Below are 22,773 nucleotides of genomic sequence, written 5' to 3'. Positions count from 1 at the left end.
AATTACATAAACTTTTAGTAGCAAGACCTATATGATAAAACGTTAATTGAGCACGAACTGATTGGACAACAACATGAACTGCAATCTAATAAAATCTCTATCATTGTTTAACGATCTGGGTCAAGCTCTCGTCAAATCTTTGGGGAGAATAGAATGAAACCATCCAATATAATCTTCAAGATCATTCCTAGATCATCCCTCCATGGATTCTGCCAACTGGTAAATGCCTATTATCGGCAAATCGAGAATAATTCATAATACGCACCTAATCAAATTGTGAGCTAACGCCGAATTGTAGGCAAATGTATTGCTCGTTGCGTAGTGGGGAAAATCGAGTGGCAAATTAAATCGAAATAATATACACATTTTAATCGTCAAATTGTTAACTTTTCTACTATATCCATTGTTCATGTCTTAAGCAAAAAAAAAAGCTGAATAAATTTCATGTCTAATGGTATACAACAGAACATATGCCTCAAAAACGACTTTGAGTAATATGCGTTTGAAAACTCTTAATAAATCGTTACATTTTTCGTAGAGTTACCCCCCAATATAGAAATCAAAGACATAGTCCTATGTCAAAAACTATTTTATGTACTGACGTAGGACGTTAAGGGTGCCAAATAAGAAAACAGGTCACGTTTTAATGAAATAAAGTAAACGTTAATAACTATTTTTGCTGCGAACGGATTATAATTTGCATACCAATCGAATCGGAAATTTTCTAAGATTTGTTTGATATGCTATACATTGCTATCCCATAGTCTGTATATGGTTAAAATAGGTGAAAATTGGAATCATTTCCATTTACCCATACATTTGTTCTGTCCATTTGCGTGCTTTCCCGAACAGAGCTGTTAACAACGGGCAACTTATGCAGCCGTTAAAATAGAAACAACGAAGGGGGATAGCGAAAAGAGAATGTTTGCGAAGTAAACTGTCGCTAGCGTATAAGTATTGCATCTCCCATCAGGAAAATTCTCAGAATCTTTCTGTGCCCGAAACAACAAAGATCGCTTATTTTGCTCGTTTTGTGTTTTATGTTTCCCCTCGAGCTGTGAACGCTAGCGAATATTTCACATGAAGTGAGTTGTTTGTTTTTGATACGTGAAACTTAGAACATGTTCATTTCCTGGTCATGTTCATGTTCATAGCACACCTTCGATACTTTTAGTTGCCTTTTGTATTTGCTCTCGTGTGCACCGGCTCTGTTCGGATGCAACAAGCTCCTAGCTTTGTTGACGTTTTTGATCGAGAGTCGAGAAACGATTTTTCATAAACGGTCATTCTCGCGATGTTTCATTTTTATCGCTGCAACTGTGTGCATCTGTTAGACGCGTGTTTGATGCTTGTTGAATGGCGATGCACGGAAGATGCCAAATTGCGACATATGACCAATTAGTGTATTGTTCTCGCTAAGGCAAGAAAGAATTGTTGCTTCTCGAAATGATTCTACAAAACCACGCAAGCCATTAAACCTTTTCAGGGTACCCGGAGCATTTTACTAAAGAGTTAAAGGGTGTGTCACATCAAATTGCATCACGGAAAAAACGCTGTAGAAATTCGCCCAGTAGACCGATCCTTTTGAAAATTTTAGACAGTAAAATAAAAACTATTAAACAACTTTTGGCATTTTCTTTTTAATCATACTTCGAGCCCAAGCCCGTATGCTCGCACCTTCCTCTTTATCCCGTCCATAAGGTTCTGTACAACGTCAGGTTGTAGTTTTTTTTGAACAGAAATCCATTTTCTCTTGAAGTCCGCCTCCGATTTGACAACTTTTGGGTTCTTCCGGAGGGCCTGCTTCATAATCGCCCAATATTTCTCTATTGGGCGAAGCTCCGGCGCGTTGGGCGGGTTCATTTCCTTTGGCACGAAGGTGACCCCGTTGGCTTCGTACCACTCCAACACGTCCTTTGAATAGTGGCACGAAGCGAGATCCGGCTAGAAGATGGTCGGGCCCTCGTGCTGCTTCAATAGTGGTAGTAAGCGCTTCTGTAGGCACTCCCTAAGGTAAACCTGCCCGTTTACCGTGTCGGTCATCACGAAGGGGGCGCTCCGCTTTCCGCAAGAGCAGATCGCTTGCCACACCATGTACTTTTTGGCAAACTTGGATAGTTTCTGCTTGCGAATCTCCTCCGGAACGCTGAATTTGTCCTCTGCGGAGAAGAACAACAGGCCCGGCAGCTGACGAAAGTCCACTTTGACGTAGGTTTCGTCGTCGATTACCAGGCAATGCGGCTTCGTCAGCATTTCGGTGTACAGCTTCCGGGCTCGCGTCTTCCCCACCATGTTTTGCCTTTCGTCGCGGTTAGGAGCCTCCTGAACCTTGTATGTACGCAGGCCCTCCCGCTGCTTGGTCCGCTGGACGAATGAACTTGACAAATTCAGCTTATTGGCGACATCCCGGACCGAACTTCTCGGATCACGTCTAAACTGCTTAACTACGCGCTTGTGATCTTTTTCACTGACGGAGCATCCATTTTTGCCGTTCTTCACCGTCCGGTCGATGGTTAGGTTCCCGAAGTATCGTTTTAGTACTCTGCTGACCGTGGATTGGACGATTCCCAGCATCTTACCGATGTACCGATGTGACAACTCCGGATTCTTGAAATGAGTGTACAAGATTAATTCACGACGCTCTTTTTCGTTCGACGACATTTTTCCAAATTTACGAAAAATTGACAGTGAAGCATGGCCAACGTGATCTATACACTCTTATCTGATTATAAAACCAAAGCTGAAGATATAATTCCTAAAAATTAAATTTCTACAGCGTTTATTCCGTGATGCAATTTGATGTGACACACCCTTTACTTATGAAATTTCGGCGTATTCGCAAATAATATCCGAAATGATAAACCAACAAATTAAAAAAAAATGGTTGGATTATATCTATGATGTAATTCCAGAGTTTACGTTGGACTACCGTTGATTGAATTATCGATTGAATGAAACAATTTTCGAATTCAATTGAATTCAACATATTTGTTTTCTAAGTAAAAAGTTTGAACAGTTGCCATGTAAGATCAATTCATGCATTGCAATAGATTATGTTCTGCGTTACAAGTAAAATTGATGACCGTCCTTTTAAGTTCTTGCCTAGGACTATCAAAATATGTGAACGGGAGAATGGTCAAACGATCATTGTATTTTACATTTCCCTCGGAAATTATTGCATCTCTCATGCCACGTATTTCTCGAATCGCGAAAGTTCATTCACCTCTAGTATCTGAAATGACGAGTTTTCAGGCTTCTCAGTTTAAAAGTACGTTTTAGCGAAATATGTTACGGTCAGCACAAAGACAAACGAGTACAAAAGTACCCCTAGCTTGTATATATTTGCAATGCGGATTCCCCCAGGTACCATTGATTTGAAATCCATCTTAGGGAAACACATTTCTGTGGGAATAAAAATTCTTACATGTATTTGCAAAGCAGATTCCCCCTGGCACATCGATTTTGAAGTCTGTGTTAGAGAAACACAGCTCGGTGGGAACAAAAATACCTACTTGCATGTATTTGCAAACGGGTTCCTCCAGGCAAATTGATTTTGTAGTGAGTGTTAGGGGAACGCAGACAACGCTTGACGTTTTACAGTTATTCAATTGTTTATTTCATGGAAAATACCATTTTATTAATTCTGATAGACGCGTAGAAATATTTCCTATCAATTGATACAAAAAAATTTCCGATCTGCTAATAAATGTTCGAGTTATAAGCATTCAGAATCTTTCATTTTTTCCTGCATGTTCTGCGTTTAGGTTTTCATTTCACCCCCATATACTTCGGTTAGACGTAGTCCCACGTCGAAAGATTGCGTAGTCCTACGTCCTAAGCAGTCGTGTCTCGGATACAACTGCTCGATTTTTTTTCCCGAACTTTTTTGTTGTTTTGCGATTTCTCTTTCTTAAATTTGGCTTCAGAAATACACACAATATCGAATGTTCACCTTTCTGCGCTATTTTAGTATTTTTATATAAACAATCTCCAAATAATTTAAACGTCGTTCGTTTTTCAAACAGGACAAAAACAGGTTTTACTGTATCCTCAATTTGCCCAAAGCCAGGCGCATCGTCGGCAAGCTTATTGAATGAGCACAATGAATTATAAAAATTCTTCAAATCACACATACTTGGATTGCAAGGTGACAATCAGGCTATTGGCATCGATCCTTATGAAAAACCAGTCGGAGAATACGTGTGTAGATACAATGCGCATGTTGGTTAGGACATTGCTGGAATCATGGTGGGCGACTGCAAAATGACGCGAGAAAATGTGATTCGTAGTAGAAACAACAATCAGGAGTTCATCATCGACACACACCGTCCAAACGACGCTTTCCATCTTCTTCTTCAATGGTATTAACGTTCCTAGCATTCCTAACGTTCGCCGTCTCAACGTAGAATTGTTTGCGTCATTTTTATTAGTCCTTAATCGAAATTTCTTATGCTAATAAACGCGCCTTGAATGTATTCTGAGTGACAAGCACTAAATAGGCAGCAAATCATAGTCGACATATAAGCAAAAGTATAGAGCAAACGACTGCGGTGGCGTGAGGAAGAATACATTCACTTGCAAAACGCTATCATGGGCAACACCGACACAGCCTTTACTATTGACAGGCCAAAACGCATGTATTGTCATAACATTACAGGACGTGTGTTCAAACAAAAAACAGGAAGTGGGTTATATCTATATAACCGCAAGGGTGACGTAGGACTATCGTTGATTTAGAGATCATTTGTTTGAAGTTGAATCTAAATCCATTCTGAATGAATGAATAAATGAATATTTGGGGGACTTCGAAAACGAGAGCGTTACGTTGGAGGCACAAGGTTTTATGCATCCAATATAGGATACGAAAAACCTTGTTCTGAAGAATAATCTTCAGAAGCTTTCCTGCTAACTGTACTTGATTGACAAATCACAAACCCAAATGTATTATATGGATATTTTATGGATAGAAAACATTCAAATAAACTCTTTCGCTTGAATGTAATTTTGAATTCCAAGGGGAACTGGCAGATTATTTTCCAGCAACGATTAGATATTTCCACATTTTCCTCGATACTGGAAGCCCACCAGTAGTTAATACTAACTCGATAACCACCTGTTAATAGCACTTGATTGAAAAATATTTGGTCACAGTGTTACATGGATAGAAAACATTAAAATAAACTCTTTCACATGAATGTATTTTTAAATTCCCAGAGGAACTTGCAGATTATTTTCCAGCAATGAATAGATCTTTCCGGAACTTTCTCGATGCTGAATGACATCCAAACGGAAAGAATTCCGCGCGTGTCTGTGTCGATTCTTCGCCGTCCACCTCGTCCAGCACGTTAGGCGACGATGTTGTCTTGTCGATGTCCTCACGAAAAATGAATGCGTCTCACCACCACCAGTGTGTGATTGAGTCGAGAGGTGTGGTTTACGATGGCAATTTGGAAGGCAATCTAGAGGGGAATGAACTCTCTGAGCTCGAAACTTTCGGCGACTGAGCAATAATTGATTGCGTGCGCATATAATATTGGATATGGAAATATCCTACTGATGGGGAAGAATAATCTTCAGAAGCTTTCCTGCTAATTACACTTGGTTGAAAAATTACAAAATCAAATGTATTTGGTCGCTGTGTTATTTGGTTAGAAACATTAAAATAAACTCTTTCACATGAATGTATTTTTAAATTCCCAGAGGAACTAGCAGATTATATTCCAGAAATGATTAGATCTTTCCGGAACTTTCTCGATGCTGAATGGCATCCAAACGGAAAGAATTCCGCGCGTGTATGTGTGTGTAGCGATGTCTTCCCGGGGAACCGTTTGTGGCATCACTCTCCTCCTGATGGATTCCCTTCTGGCCTAAGGTGCACAAACAGGCTCTTGGTGACACCGTTCATCCGCGCTTTCATGATAAACGAAGAGCTTCACCACAACAGCGACAACATGCTTCAATCGCTGTTCAATTAGAACTGAGTGGATTTCCGAGCGGGGCTCGCTTATATACCGATTGGTGATTTCAATAGCCTGTTTTGAGAACAATTTTAAGGCTATTGAAACAAGTTTTTGGATCAAAAAGTAACAAGTATATAACGCGTAGACATTTTATCTTTCGAATGAAGTGTTTATCATACCATTTCGTTCAGTTGTTTAGGAGCTATTAACGCTCAAAATCTCGGTCTCCGGCGTAACGCTTTCGTTTTCGAAACTTTGCCCGGTATAGAAATGAAAGACGTAGTCCTACGTCAAAATGATGTCTTCAGTAAACTTATTTAAAACATTACACGAATTCGGTCCTACACCTTGCTGGATGTATTCGATGCCATAGCAAGAGCGAGCATTACCTCATACACACATTTTCAGTTTGGTTAGTCAACAAAATACGTCCTGAGGAAATCGATAGAGTAGCCTACTGATCAACTTCTTTGCTATATTCCGATCAACTCAGAATCACTCGAACGGATCGCAACATTGCATCCTGTAATCCGTTCGACTTAAATCCTATTAGGTTGTGCAAATGTGGCAACCTTGCCATGCATTTCGACATAGACGACATTTAGTTTCGTGTTCTACCTCTGTGAAGCGAAGGTGGTGATTGATTTTTAGGTGAAGCTTCCAAAACAAAAATTATAAATAAAAATAGGCTCCACCGTATCCAATATGTAGTCTATGTAACAGAGTAAGAAATTCTCTGCAAGTGGTGAGAAATCTTGAACGAAAACCATTCTTCTTCTTGAATGGCGTTAACGTTCCCTGTGGAACTTTAGCCGTCTCAACGTATGTATTAACTAGCGTCATTTATTAATACTTAGTTGAGATTTCTTAAGCCAAATAACACGCCTTGAATGTATTCCGAGGGGCAAGCTCTAGAATACGCGTGACCACAGTGCAAGTCGGAGGAAATTTCTCTGACGAAAAATCCCCCGGCCAGAACGGGAATCGAACCCGAACACCCGGCATGAAAATGTGAGACGCTAACCACTCGGCCACGGATGCACGAAAATCATAATGATTTTATATCAAGGATAAAGTTTTGATGGAATTGTAAGCAGATTTATATAAAAATAGTTAAGTTAGGGTTAAGATCATATCTTCTAAATATTAGAGCGACATCGAGTAATAATTTTCATTCAAATTTTTCGCAATTTAAAATTGCTTTCGGTCTGCTAATCTGATAGAGAAACAATACGACTAACTACGACAAATACGACTAAATTGCGTGATTTATTTTAATGTAAGCGTGATTTATGATTGTACTTTATTTATTTATTAAAATAAAACTATTAACAGTTTTGAGCTGTTTCACGATAAAACTGCTTCAAAAAATCTGTACCGGAAATCCGAACAGTTATCAAAAAAGTAATTTCGAAAAAATGATTTTTATCTTTATTTTACTTATCTAACATAAGTTGGGGATAAAATTTTATGCTAGATGGGTTCCTGGCACCATCTAGTATAAGAATCAACCATTGGATCCTTCAGGTTTTTACGAACTTTGTGGCCAAACACCATGGCCGTCAAAGTGTTAAAATATATCCAAAGTTCAAAGAAGTTCCATTTCAATTTCATTCCATTCGTTCATCTCAATCAAGTTTGGCAAAGTTGTACACTGTTTCTATCATATTTGGAGGAGTCACTGAGAGTTGATTTGCTGCTATGCCGATTGCTCGCGCTGCTCAGTGGGATGCATTCCGAGCAATGGAATATGCGATGGTTGAAAAGAATGAGGTATTGTGTTATGAAATGTGTTTGCTGTTTCTCTCTACTGATTTGAAAGTCAATTCTGCACATGTCACATTGCATCGAGCGACAAATTTAAATTATTTCGCTTTGTGGTTCCCATTTTCAGCAGTTTCCTTTCTCAAGGCTGAGAGTTTGTTTTAAGGTCTAAAAATCTCTCACTCAACTAACACACTCTTTCTTCAATTTTTAGTTTTACTCGAAACAGCGATCAGCCAACACCATGTGTTAAAGCTGAGAGTTGATGTGGAATTTATTATTTATTGATTTATATATTTATTTGTCGGAAGAGAGATTATGTGAATTAAGGAGTGTTTTAAGGTTTATTGTTATCTTTTTCCGTTCGATCATTAAATTTTCAAGCATGTTGAACGTAGCCGAATGTAAAGGAAGTATTCTACTGCGGTGATGGCTGCGTTCTTCGGATAAAAATTGAAGGTGAAAATTTGTTCTATTGCGGTTGCTGTCGCCATTGTCGCACAAATTGATTCGATTTGGATTTACTGGTGCCACTGGTAATTTTTCTAAGAGATACTGAGAGAGATACTTGTCAGCCAAATCTTACGTTGCTCCGGTTTACATAACGAAAACAAATCTGGCGATCTGTCCCATAGATAAAATTGCATCGAAAACCGACGTTGGTACAATTTACAAATTATGATATAATTCCAATAAACGTTACTTACATTCACCAGATTCTCCCGGCGCACATCGTCGGTGACATCCTTCTTGGAGATGCGCTTCCTCCAGTCATCCTCGCCACTTTTCTGAAGCGCCGCGAGCCGTTCGGCGATCGAGACGCTCTTGACCATCGATTCCTGATCGGGACGCATTTCCTCTGTTAGGCAGCGCCGTAAACCACCAAATCCTGGATAGGGCGGATAGGGCTGCTGCAGCTGTTGTTCCGACTGGTTACGCAAGCAGGCAGCAACTAGATTCCTCTGGTCATTGGGACCGCCGAAATCTAGTGGATCATTTCCGCGTGGGCTACCACCGATACCACCGATACCACCGCCACCACCAACTGCGGGATGGTCGCCGAATGATTTTGCCGTGTTGTGATAGACAATAACGGACGCAGGAACGAAGGTGGCAAGCTCCGATTGGCTCTTGCTCTTCACCAGTTGCTGTTTGTGGCTGAAATGGGAGAAAAAAAGAGGGAAAGGAAATCGTTATCAAGCAACTGTGAAACGGAATAAGGGGAAATGCGAAAATCGATTGCTGGAAAATAGGCGCCTTTTGCCATAAAACCGAATCGTGCCGAAGGAAACAGCTTGATAAAATTCAATTTGCTCGTCCCCAAGTAGGTAACCCGAAACCAATGATCCTCATCGGGGCATCCAGGGGTAGGGGAATCATAGTTTTAATTAAGCGTATCTACCGAAGTAACTTCGCCCATCAGTAGATGAATTATGTGCTAGGCTGACACGACCGACCACCACCCTCACTTGGCTCTCCAGCAGGGATAATAATTGAATCAAATTTCAATTTCAGTTTCATTTTCAATCTGGGGATTAAGTTCCTCGAAAACTGGAACGAGGAGTGATCATGTCTTTTTTAATGTCATCGAGAGTGAAAACGTGTTAATCTGTTTCGGGTCGTGTTTAGCATAGTGTGCGGGCGAAGAAGAGGGACACCTCAGTCCCCGCGTTCAGGTTAATTGAAATTCCTATCACGACTGTTGTCAACTTGAAAACACACACGTTTCGGAGTTGATCCGACTATATGCCAGGGAAATGTTTGATACGTGAAAAAAAAGCGAATTTTACAATCACTAGCTGTGTACTGGATGTCATTGGAGCAGCAATGAAGCGATGATGAGGAGGTAAACGACACCTCTGGGTGGCGCAAGGGAATAAACGAAGCATTTGTTCCGGTTCCAGTATTTCCAATAAGATTTGGATTTTGGAAAAAAAAGACGACGAGATATGGAAAAAGTCAATAACAGATTCAACAAAAAAGTAATTGGAAATGATTATTAAAAAGTGAGTCGCCAAAATCAGTGCAAAGTGTAGACTAAACCTTGGATTATCATATAAGTTTGAAACGTAGGGTAGAGTGGCCCTGAATTGCAGCGGTCATTCATCGCATAGAATTTTCGTTTTTTTGGCATCTTTCTGCCGATCATTGTGGTTTATGAGTGTTAAAAAAGAAAGAAGCAGAGGCCAAATCGGAAGATCCTATTTTCCACACCTTCAAAAATGGTGATCCCAAGCCGACCCTTTATTTTTGTAGCGAATCTACTCCCAATTGGCCGGAAATGACATACACGTCCAATTGTATAAAATAACTGAAGGGCGGAAAACAAATATGAGTGTTTTGACTTCCGGTTTGCTGATAAAGCTCTGAAAGGGTGAAAATACTCTGAAAATACTCTTTCGTCGGAAGTCCAATGTTGTATTCGTATGCCATTTCAGAAACAGGAATGGTGGCTTCCGGTCCATCGAAAAAAAAACCGGAAATGGAGTTTGTGACGTGGAGGTAGGCGAAGAAAGAGAGACGAAGATTGTGTTAAAGCGAAATAATGGTAGTTACAGTCAAAGCTCTCTATAACGACAATCTTTATAGCGACAAATCTCTCTATAACGACATTTCCAAAGGTCCCTTCAAAATCACATAGAAATTCTAATCTTTATTGCGACCTTTCTCTATAACGACCATTCCCTGTAGCGACACATTTCTGCTCATACAAATCATTTTCTAATGCGACAATTTTCAATTTTACTCTAATCCTAGTGTATGTGTCAATGTCAATGCCCACGAACGTAAATAGTCTATGTGAGGGGTTTTCAAATGATGCTCCGCGGGAAATTTGTGCTGCGCGAAGTTATAGCAAATGCTCCCACCTGAAAACCCACATTGAAAAAAAATTCTTTAATCTGATTTCACATATCATGATTTATCTTGTTTACTCCGGATCACATATCGTGTAACTGTGACGCGCAACCGAAATAGAGTTGTTCCTAGTTGGGTAATGTCAATGCAAATAGGATTTGTTTCATTGATAAAAAAATGCAGGTGCTTCGTCAAATTATTCTGCTATAAAAAGGGCTCTGCCATAAAAAAAAAATTTAAAAACCCCTGGTCTATATTGTGTATTAGAGGATTTAATCAACTTTGAACATCTGATTAAAATTTTCGGATACTTACAAAAACATAAATTTAAATCATAAAAGATGGGGAAAGCAAATTGAAACAAATTAAACGAAGAATTGTTGAACAAGAATCACGCCCTAGAATGAAATTGCATTAAATTTCCAATAAATTTAAAAATGGATGTATTGTTTGCGCAATTGTTATTTAGATAAAGCTTTTGATATAAAATGCAGGCAATAACTTGAAGTATCGTTTGTTTCACTTCGGAAACATTTACTGCCCAACATGGGTTGAAATACACGAAAACTTTCAACGAATGAAATAAATTGGACATAATTCAAAGGTTCGAAAAGGGTAGTAAAAAAAACGTTGTCTAATGAATTGCGAATTCATTCATCATACAAAATATGGACTACAGCCATAAAAAAGGTAAGAATATTGGTTTCAATGATATTCAATTGGTATATTTTGTCTGGCGATGAGATAAATAAAATCAATCTTTTATTAAATCAGGGCCTGACGGAGAATTCAACAATAAAACTATAAGCCCACCCAGCAAGCAGATGCTTTCCAGATCATCTATGCTGGTTTATTAGCAAAAAATCAATTAACAATTTAATTTTTTTTCCATCTAGAGAAAATTTTGTATCGAACGAATGAACTTAATTTTATATTCATTGTTTAATGTTTTTTGTTTCAAAATGTTTAGACATCAATTGCTTTTGTTTCTAATATTAGGCTGTCAAAAAAGTCCTGCGGTATTTCCGCGAGGTGTCGTTGTAAGCGCGTAGTTCTAGTTGTATTCATTGTATCGAGTCATACTATAGCTTGTTGGAAAGGTATTTTTGCGCGCTATAATATAGTCCTTGACAGTGTTTTGTTTGGTTAAGTCGTTCGTGAGTTATAGTGACGCAAATATGGAGCGAAATAAAGAGAAAATCCGACATATTTTACAGTACTACTATGACAAAGGCAAAAATGCATCTCAAGCTGCCAATAAAATTTGTGCAGTTTATGGACCCGATACAGTTTCCATTTCCACCGCACAACGATGGTTTCAACGTTTTCATTCTGGTGTAGAGGTCGTCGAAGATGCGCCACGCTCCGGAAGGCCTGTCGTCGAAAATTGCGATAAAATCGCTGAATCGAGAAAGACCGGCATAGTAGCAGCCGTAGCATCGGCCAAGAGCTGGGGATAAGTCATCAAACCGTTATTAACCATTTGAAGAAGCTTGGATTCACAAAGAAGCTCGATGTATGGGTGCCACACACGTTGACGCAAAAAAAACATCTTTGACCGTATCGACGCATGTGAATCGCTGCTGAATCGCAACAAAATCGACCCGTTTCTGAAGCGGATGGTGACTGGCGATGAAAAGTGGGTCACTTACGACAACGTGAAGCGCAAACGGTCGTGGTCGAAGCCCGCTGAAGCGGCCAGGAAGGTTCTGCTGTGTGTTTGGTGGGATTGTCAAGGAATAATCTATTATGAGCTGCTTCCCTATGGCCAAACGCTCAATTCGGGCCTGTACTGCCAGCAACTGGACCGCTTGAAGGTAGCACTCATGAAGAAGAGGCCATCTTTGATAAACAGAGGCCGCATCGTCTTCCATCAGGACAACGCCAGGCCACACACTTCTTTGGTGACGCGCCAGAAGCACCTGTTTTTGTCCATGGCGAACGAGCTAGGTAGTCAGAAGGTAGCCACAAAAGAGGCCTGTGAAAATTGGCTATCCGAGTTTTTTTTGGCAATAAGGAAGCGAGCTTCTATAACAGGGGTATTATGAAGTTGGCATCTCGTTGGGAACAAGTCATCGAACAAAACGGCGCATATTTGACTTAAAACAGATGATTGTAACTAATTTTATGAACAAATGAAAATTCAAAAAAAATACTGCAGGACTTTTTTGACAGCCTAATATAATTAGATTATTTTGCGTGAGCTTGAGCGTTTCTCTCTTTTGTCGCTATAAAGAGCTCTCTATGACGACAATCTTTTATAGCGACAATTCTTTATAACGACGGTCCCCTTCGATGTCGCTATAGAGAGCTTTCACTGTAACTGGAAAAGGAAACGGGAACGGAAACGAAAACGAAAACGGGAACAAACAAACGCTCAACGGTCAACGCCTAACGCCTAACGCCTAACGCTAAATGCGGGTGTCAGATCTGGTGTCATCCAAAAAAAAATTTTTCACAGGTCAATTTTTGTGTCAATGAACAAAATGTAAATGATCGGTTCTTTAAATTCGACCATACCTTCATTGCCTCCAGGCTAGGTCGATTTTTGGCCAAAAATATTTTTTGGGAATACACCAGATCTCCACGTTTCATGCATTTTTATGCCATTCGGTATCGAAAACAAAATTTCGATTTTCCCCCTTGGAAGAGGATAAAAAAATCAAAACTTTGAGCGCTTTGAGGCACTCCTAAATCATGTCCGATTGAGCTGAAACTTTGCACAGGTCATTTTTTTTGGGCCAATAAACAAAATGTACATGGTCGGTTTTTGAAATTTGACATGACCATTTTCGCTGCCACCCTGTAGTAGAGAACACATGTTTGATACGGTAGAGCAAGTTTTCACAATCATATTTTTTGTTTTTAAATCATATTCATTCCACCCAAATATGAAATATCCATTATCATTTTGACTTCACAGAGATGGAACACGAAGCTCAATGTCGTCTATGCGTGGCAAGATTGCCAAATTTGCACAACTCGATTAGACTTGAGTCGAATGGATTACAGAATGCAAAATTGATATCCGTTCGGGTAATACTGACTTGATCGGATTTCAGAATACGGGTGAGTAGCTGATCAATAGACGGATTTGGAATAACTGAGGAAATTAAACTATCTTCAGGGCTTCGACAATATAGACCAACCAAACTAAAAATGTGTGTCTGAGGTAATCCTTGTTCCTGTTGTTCAACCAAATTCATCCAGCAATGCGTGGGATCGAATTCGACCGGACTTCATTTTTTGTTTTTAATGTAATGACAACGCATTAAGTTCTGGCCTCGCAATAACAAAGGCAAGGCTGGCTCAGCGTTGCTCATGATAGCATCTTCTAAGTGAATGTATTCTTTCTCACATCGCTTTTGTTGGATGGGTCGGAGGAACTGCAGTCGTTCGCTCTATACCTTCGAATTCATATCGAACATGAATTGTTGGCACAGCTCAAAACATCGTGAATTGGCGTTGTCTTGACCACATCGAGTCATCATATTATGCATATAAAAATCTAACGAGCGCAATCTTTTGTGTATGTGATTGCGATGAATTCCAGATAATTATTTTTCTTCGAATCACAATTTATCGCGTCGCTGGCGTGTGCTCTCCACATAATGTTTTCCCAGCTGATGTTTTATCAAGCGTGATTGTCATTTTGTAATGCGAGCATTTGTGATTTGAGGAATTTCAATAATTCATTGTGCCCATTCAAGAAGGCTTCAAGCTCGCCGGTGATGCGCTTTAGGCGAATTGGGGTTACTTGCAAATGTGTGGATGAAAGTTCGACGAGGCGGACGTAGCGCCATCTGTCATCGAACAACGTAAATAAATTCTAAAATCGCAATGCAAAAACGGGATGGGGGTTAAATTTAGGGTTATTTGTATTTTTGATGCCAAATTTAAGAAAAAAAATACAAAAACAAATAATTTGGAAAACAAAATTTCTGCATATAGTCACTTTAATCGTTATTAAATATATGGTAATCTGTACCCTAGCGGTATTATATATAGCTTAGGACCTATTCTCATGCTTATCAAGTCTTTTGTGTATAAGTTTATTAAAATCGATTGAGCCGTTTCGGAGGAGTTCGACCACGACCACGAATTTATATATGTATATATATATACAGCCATTACATGCCAAACCGATACAGTGGTTCTCAGATTTCTGTTGAAAGTGGTAATTTTATTCTTTATCGCAAAACATTACCCCGTATTTTTTTGAATTTTTTTATTGGGGTGTCCATTTCCATTTTAGCGTGGTCCGAAAAATCTATTTTTCTAATTTTTCCCAAGTATGACTTTTTTTCAAAAATTATTAACTTTTGAACCACTGGACCGATTTAGATGATCACCATATCAAATTGAAGCCAATGAGCTATCCTTTTATTAAAAATATTAGACTTGCAAAAAAAAAGATGCATTTTATTTACGTAATTGTTGATTGTAGTCGTTTTTATTATTTTCATGGCTTTGGACTAGAGCGCGCTATATTTTCTTAAATATTTTTTTTAAGGCTGCGGATTTTTTATATATCATGTCTCTATATCAGAGATGCTCTTTTTTCGTTTTTGAGATTTAATTTTTCAAAGTTAACCGGGGGTCCGAAAAAACATTTTTCCCCTTTTATCCAAACATGACTTTTTGTTTAAATTCACAACATTTGAACTACTGAACCGATTAAGATGATCGACATATTAAATTGAAGCCAATAAGCTAATTTTTTTTTAAATATATCATATTTACGGGAAGATTGGATTCTAGTCGCATAAGTCTAGTCTTGTCACATACAAATATTGAACGAAGGCTTGAAACATGTTAAATTTGCAAAATAACCCAAAAACGAAAAATAACACCTCCATGATTTTTGGATATATTATTTAAAAAAACCTCAGCTTTCCAGAAAAAGTATTAACAAATATAGCGCCCTCTATCTTTAACCAAGAAAACTATGATCAATAATTACAAAAAACGAAAATCCGAATGTTTCGCAAAAGTAATATTTTTTCAAAGAAAACTTACTCATAAGCTTGAATTTGATATGTAGATCATCTGAATCGGTCCAGTAGTTCAAAATATATGAATTTTTGTGGTCGGAAAATGGGGGAATTTTTTTTTTTTAAATCATATCTCAAAAACGAAAAAAAGCATATCCGATATCGAGATATGTTATGTAAAAAAACTCAGCTTTAAAGAAAAAATATAAAAAATATAGCACCTTCTAGTCCAAAGCCATAAAAAACAATTACAATCTATAATTGCGAAAATAAAATCCATTTTGTTGCCAGTTCAATATTTTTTAATAAAAGGCTAGCTTATTGGCTTCAATTTGATATTTTGATTATCTAAATCGGTTCAGTGGTTCAAAAGTTAATTGAGTTTTTCGAAAACCGTGGAATCACCGGAAATTGAGTTTTTTTTTTTAAAAAAAGCCAAATGTCTTATCACGAAACGTCGATTTTTACTGTTATCTCGAAATAAAAAAAAAAAGATTTTTTTAGCGCTTGGTCGTTTTAAAAAATATTTTTTTTTTATTTTTCAAAACCTCGATTTCCGGTGGTTTTTCGGTTTCCAAAAAAACTCAAACATTAACGTCTGCGATACTAGTGAATGAAGTCCGATTGATATATTGCATTGGGCATATTATCGCGCAAATCCATATTTCGCAGCAAGTTCCGAATGAAAAATAGAGATAACAATTTTTATTGATACCCAAAACCATACGTTTTGCCTCGTATTCCGAAAAAAGACTAAGTCCCAGTGTGACAATTTTTTTCTTCCGAGATGACAGTAGATCTCGACGTTTCATGTAATGTTAAGACATTTGGCATAATTTTTTTTAAAACCCCGATTTCCATCTCCTTAGATTTCAAAAAACTCAAACTTTGACCGCTTTGCACCACTCTCCCTTTAGTCCAATTGAGTTTATATTTTGCATAGAGGGGTTTTTCGGGGTGGTGAACATTTTGTATAGGGTAACTTTTTGAAATTTTAGGGTCGATTTTTTCCCATACATAGTATGCAATCTAAATTTAGAAAAGCTATGTATAAGCATCAGCAAACTTACGAGTGATTCGAGGCTTGTAAATGTACATGACCATTTATTTTAAATGTTAATGTATGTAGTATTTGTGGTGAATAAACGTAGATGTATAGATAGTAAGTAAATATAATATTTTGTAGCAATAAAATGATTTTTTTTTTTTTTTTTTTTTATCTGTATTATAGTGACTTTCAACTCATTTGGCTGGTTCGTCACTTCTACTTCCATTTTTGGAAGAATGTCGGGAGTGAGAATTGAACTCGTGACCTTGAGCGTGAGAGGCATGGATGTTACCACTACGCCAGATCGCCTCCACGCAATAAAATGATTTATTTTTCGATGTTTCTCTACAATGAATATTTTCGATGGTACAGATTTTTTGAAGAAAAAATACAGACGAAAAAAATGTTTACCTCTTCTGGTACAGATGAAAATGTGACAACACTGGATTTTACTTTAAAGAAATTATATACAAATATTACATTACATGGTATGTTAACAGGGATGCAAACTATGTCCCAGAACGAAAAAATATAAAGTTTCACCATAAAATATATTGTTTTATTAGATAAAAAACCAATCTTCAGAAAACAAACGCAGCGCTGCGCTTAAGTTTAATTTTCATCAGCGCGCGCTCAAAAAAAACTCGTATTCTGTCTTGGTGCGAAGAGTACAAAATTCATAAGCACGACAGCGCAAAATGTACCCGGCGCAGAACTCAGATACTAAACATTTCTTCTCACTCGTGTGATACGCGTCTCATTCTATACACACACACATACACATCAAATTCTAGCGTTCTAAGCAAAGCATAAAAACAACAGCGCGCTCCCATTTGAACCGTATACGCTTGTGTGAAGAAAAATACCTCAACAGAGAGAGAGAGAGCAATCCAGATTCAAGCGCGCAGTATAGAAATATGGCGCAAGCCCGGCGCAAATTTCAGCGTAAAACTCAGCTTAAAACTGGGCGTAAGAACGGCGCCGATAACCTGATGTGTTTCCGGAGCGTGCTCATTCGCCAGAGCGCATGTGTGCACAAGGAGTGGGAGCTCAACTGGGTACAAAAATCTTGTTGCGCATCAGCACCGAGTTGTATTCTAAAGGCTGTCCACAACGAATAATTTTCAAAAAATAGATATCAGTAGAAAACACGAATAAGCAGTATTGTTCCCAATAATTTAACCACTTGCTTGTAGAGTTCCTTTACAATATGAGAGAAATTAACGAACATTGAATGGCTCAGTACAAATTGTCAAATATATGTTTTCTACTTTCCTACCTATATATCGCAGAATCTCTCAAATTCACTTTCATCGTGACAGCAAATAAAAATTGTGGTAAGCTCAAACCACAATAATCAACGCGTACACACTTTGCATGTTGTTACTAGATACCTGTTCAATTAATCTCCCATTCAGGGGCCCCAAAAGCCTTACACACGCTGTAACTAAATGGACTGCAGCATCATTTGTAGCAATTTATGGCGACACGTTCCTCGTACGCGTCGCACCTCACACGTACCGTCGTCATTATCCATTCAGGCTAGGCTCCCTTAGTTGCCTTAATGGCCGTTTGAGGATGTGCACCATCCGAAATGCGCCTCACCGGATGGATTAGAGGTAGTCTTAAGGTACACCACTCTCGTGTCACAAAATTAACGACCAAAGTGAAAGACGGAAAGTGAAATGCGAAAGTGGTTCATCGACGGCAGACGACGGTTGGATTACCCCAGTAGTAGCAGCAGTAGCGCAGTGGATCCCAACGGAGCAGCAGCAGCAAGCGGACAACCGGACCGCTACCGGAGTTCGTTCGTTCGATGGAAAACGTGTTTAATTTAAAATTACGACGGCGGGACGTGCTTACCTTGTCAATTCCCATCAATGGTGATCCCATCGTGGTCTCTTCATCGGCGGTTTCATGGTGCTTGTCGGTCGGTCTTAATGCAGTTTGGGGGGCCGATACGACCTCTGTCCCCCCATCGGCTTATGCTCATTTAATAGCTCTCGAAGCAGATGCGCTTATACTATTTATTCTGTACCCATCGTGTAAATGAACCCAATTCCGGTGGTAGGCTGCGGAAGGCGGCTCACCGAGAAATGCGACTTACGTTGTTCTCACTATACCATACATATAAGGCTACTAAACTATAAACAACTCCGCTGACGCGTCTTCTTGTTTACTACATATTGTTTACCGGTGCGTTTTGTCTTGTCTCTTTTGGCTTCTCGGAGGCATTGCGTTAGGTCTGCGCTCGGTGGCGCGTACCACCCATATGATATGTGGGAAAACAGCGACTTTATTAGGTGTGTGTTTGTGTCCTGAACAGTAGGGACGGGCCATGGACTTGGCATGGAGCGTAAGAAGTTATGGTTATTATATCATTCATGATAGATGTGAGGAGAAATCTACCGCATGATTAATGTGTTTCGTTCGATCGTGAGTGATTGTTTGTTATATGCGGACAAATGTTTTATAAATGTTGTATATGAATAAGAGAGGCGTGGTAATTGTACAAAATATTGCTCGTGAATCTGATTTACAACAGACTTCTAGAATGAATATCGTTGGAAGAAAATAAACGCTCATATAGTGAACTATTACACTATGTGACCATTTGAAGGATTTCAAAAAGGCATTTTTTCTACGTCTTATGGAAAATCGAAACGCTTTATGACATGAGACTATGTCCATCTTTAAGCATGACAAATTTCTAAAACACAAATATTTTCTAAAAAAAAAAAAAATTGTTACTACGTCAGATTTGAGCAGTCTTCATTCCCTTGTATTCGTCTCCACCCGAATTAGAATGATAGAATAAATTGGAGAATATTGAAGAAAAGTATAAAAAGTCGAGTTAGCATATGTCGCATCGAAAGAAAATGTAATTTTGAGCGGAACGAAGTTCGCCGAGTTTGCTAGTAATAGTATAATCCGAATTTATATTTTCTTATCGAAAAACGTGTTGAACATGGCTACTCTGTATGATCTTATAAGATCAATTCCACAAAAAAAAGTTATACAGGTCGGACTCGATTTTCCGGAGTATTGATTTTTTTTTCACTCCGGATAATCGAATCCACCGGATAATCGAGTCATAAAAAAAATCAATTTTCTCTCGGTAAACGTATTATAATTATGATTTGCATTTATTTTTTAAACGGTTTTATCTAGGTTGGCCCGATTGTATGATTGTGACTTTGTAACTTTGTAACTTTGTATGAAGCGCTGTACCACATTAATAGAAATTTAACTCCCTTCCTGTTGACCGATTGATCTGAAATTTGGAACACATCTTTATCTCTGGTGTCATTATAAAACTGCGTATTCCATGGTGTTGAAAATCCAAGATGGCAGCCGCTACAAAATGGAGGATTACACATTTTCTCAGAACCGTTCCAATATGAGTATCAAATGAAAGGGAATGACTAGTAGGACACATTTATTTATGAAAAATGTAAATCCAAGATGGCGGCCGCTACAAAATGGCGGAATACACATTTTCTCAGAACCCCATCAATATGTATATCAAATGGATGGGATTGACTAGTAGAATACAGTGATTTATGAAAAATTCAAATCAAAAATGGCGCCATATATATATATATATTTTTTTTTTCAAACCTCATCAATATGGGTATCAAAAGAAAGTTCTCGACTAGTAGAACATAGCTCATGGAAAATCCTATCCAAGAGAGCCGCATTCCCCAAACAACTAATTACTTTTTCAATGGTTTCATTCAGCTTGGCCTGTTTGTATGTGTGTTTGAATGTTTGTAGGGTTGTCCCATATTAATAGAAAATTGAACCCGTTCCTGTTGACTGATTGATCTGAAATTTGGAAGACACCTTCAATTTTACTGTCATTATAAAACTACGTATTCCATGATCTTGAAAAATTCAATTTGGCCATCTCTAAAAAATGGTTGAATGATTTGACATGGAGAGTACGAAACATAATAAACAACATAAATTCAGAAAGGTCGCCGCCACTAAATGGTCGACTATGTATTTTTTTGCAATTCCCTCAATGTCGGTATCAAATGAAATGATTTGACTAATAGAATACAGTACATCATGAAAATATTCCGAAGAAAATTAGGTAAGAAATAAACGTTGGATTTCCATTATCCACAGTTAGTTGTTCCATCATATACCCCACGATTTTATTCAAGTCTCATCATTGCCCTAAATCAATGACGGAACGGATGTGATAACTACTAACTGCTACTTGTCTAATTATTTTCTAGCTTTTTTATTAAACCGTTTAACTTAAAAAGTTGTTTTCACTTATTTTATTTTCTAGTTTTTTAATAAATTATCTGTATCGTTAGTATACTTTTCTACATTAAAAACATTCAGAAAATTTATTTTTTTTCTCAATTTTTGTTTCTTACTTAACTTTCTTCGGAATATTTCGATGGTGTACTGTATTCTATTAGTTAAATCATTTCATTTGATTCCAATATTGAGGGGATTGCAAAAAATACATAGTCGATCATTTTGTGGCGGCGACCTTTTCGAATTTATGTTGTTCATAGTGCAGTGTATTCTCCAAATCAAGCCATTCAGCCATTTTTTAGCGGCGGCCGAATTAAATTTTTCAAGAATATGGAATACGCAGTTTTATAATGACAATGGAATTAAAAGTATGTTCCAAATTTCAGATCATTCAGTCAACAGGAACGGGGTCAATTTTCTATTAATGTGGGACAAACTTACAAACACTCAAACATACATACAAACAAGGCAAGCTGAATGGAACCATTAAAAAGTAATTGTTTATTTGGGAACTGCGGTCATCTTGGATTTGAATTTTTCATGATCTACTGTGTGCTACCAGTCGAGGTATATTCTACTATATTCTACTAATCAAGCCCTTTCACTCGATACCCATATTGATGGGGTTCTGAGAAAATATGTAATCCGTTGTTTTGTAGTGGCCGCCATCTTGGATTTGAATTTTTCATAATTAACTGCACTCTACTAGTCAAGACTAGTCATTTGATACCCATATCAGCTATTCAGTATGGAATTATTATACAAATTATTCAAAATTTTCGAAAATGAAAAATAAAATACTCCGGATAATAGAATCCCGGATAATCGAGTTTCCGTTCCGCGGATACAGTTTTTAAAAAATGGAAAAGGATCGTCGCATGTTGAACCATCATGCATTTTAATCGTTTCCTAGAACGTGATATGTACCGTCTCAAATTCCGAACACTTCATTTTTAAATGTAAGTTAACTAAAATTTAATATAACAAATAATTGAATAATGAACACCCTGACATTCTTTGGGACATAAGCTTCATTTTACCATCATTCACATGTATCGACACAGCTTTTAATTTATGATACTAATCATTTGCAAAAAAGTGACTGTCGAAACCAGTGATGAAATGTTTGCGTAGGCAAATTTCATGAAAGGTAAGAGTGTACTATAAGTGGATGAACAAATTAAATAATGTTTGGAATTCGAGTCTATGACAAAAATGGTGTTCGGAATTTACATTTGTAATTGTACATATTTTTAGCTTTTTACCATATATAAGTATTTGTAAATTATTTTTTTTGTAGTCATGTAAAAAATTAGGCTCTATTGTATCCAACCATTTTGACGTTTGCGACACTAGTAAATAAAGTATTCCAAAAACATAGAATGTCGATTTTAGACAATTTTTTTTCGAGATGACAGTAGATCTTTACGTTTTATGCAATTGAGAGATTTTTTTTTTTGAAAACCTCGATTTCATGTAACAGACCCCCGTCTCCTTGAATGGTTTTTCGGTTTTCTAAAAATTCAAACTTTGGCTGTACGACGCTAGTAAATGAAGACCGTTTGAGCTGATATTTTGCCTAGGGTTGTTTTTCGTGGGAATCAACATTTTTAAAAAAGTCCCGTTTGATAATTCGAGATGACCCTTTTCATGAAATCGAGATTTAAAAAAAATTTATGCCAAATGTCTTTAAATTGTCTTTAAATTTTTGTCTTGATGGAAAAACCCTACACTCTATACGTTCTGTGTCGTATTCCCAAGAAACGACCAAGTCCCAGAGAGTCGATTTTTGACATTTTTGTTTGAGATAACGGTAAATCTTGACGTTTCATGCAATTTTAAGGAATTTAGCTTTTTTTGAAAACCCCGATTT

The 22,773-nt window shown here is 37.8% G+C and overlaps 1 protein-coding gene across 12 annotated transcripts in view; it reads right to left on the bottom strand.

Annotated features, from left to right (window-relative positions):
- The window catches only part of LOC129764714 (supervillin), a 776,186-nt gene that overhangs the window by 53,577 nt on the left and 699,836 nt on the right, over positions 1-22,773 (bottom strand). For all 12 annotated transcript variants that reach the window (XM_055764104.1, XM_055764101.1, XM_055764103.1 and 9 more), the window contains one exon: positions 8,432-8,882. In XM_055764104.1, the coding sequence (XP_055620079.1) occupies positions 8,432-8,882 (451 nt within the window). The remainder of the gene's footprint in view (positions 1-8,431; positions 8,883-22,773) is intronic.

The sequence above is a fragment of the Toxorhynchites rutilus genome, chromosome 2, assembly GCF_029784135.1.
Source record: "Toxorhynchites rutilus septentrionalis strain SRP chromosome 2, ASM2978413v1, whole genome shotgun sequence".
NCBI classification, from domain to species: Eukaryota; Metazoa; Arthropoda; class Insecta; order Diptera; family Culicidae; genus Toxorhynchites; species Toxorhynchites rutilus.
Note: the sequence above shows the minus strand (reverse complement) of the source record. Positions and strands in the feature narration are given on the sequence as shown.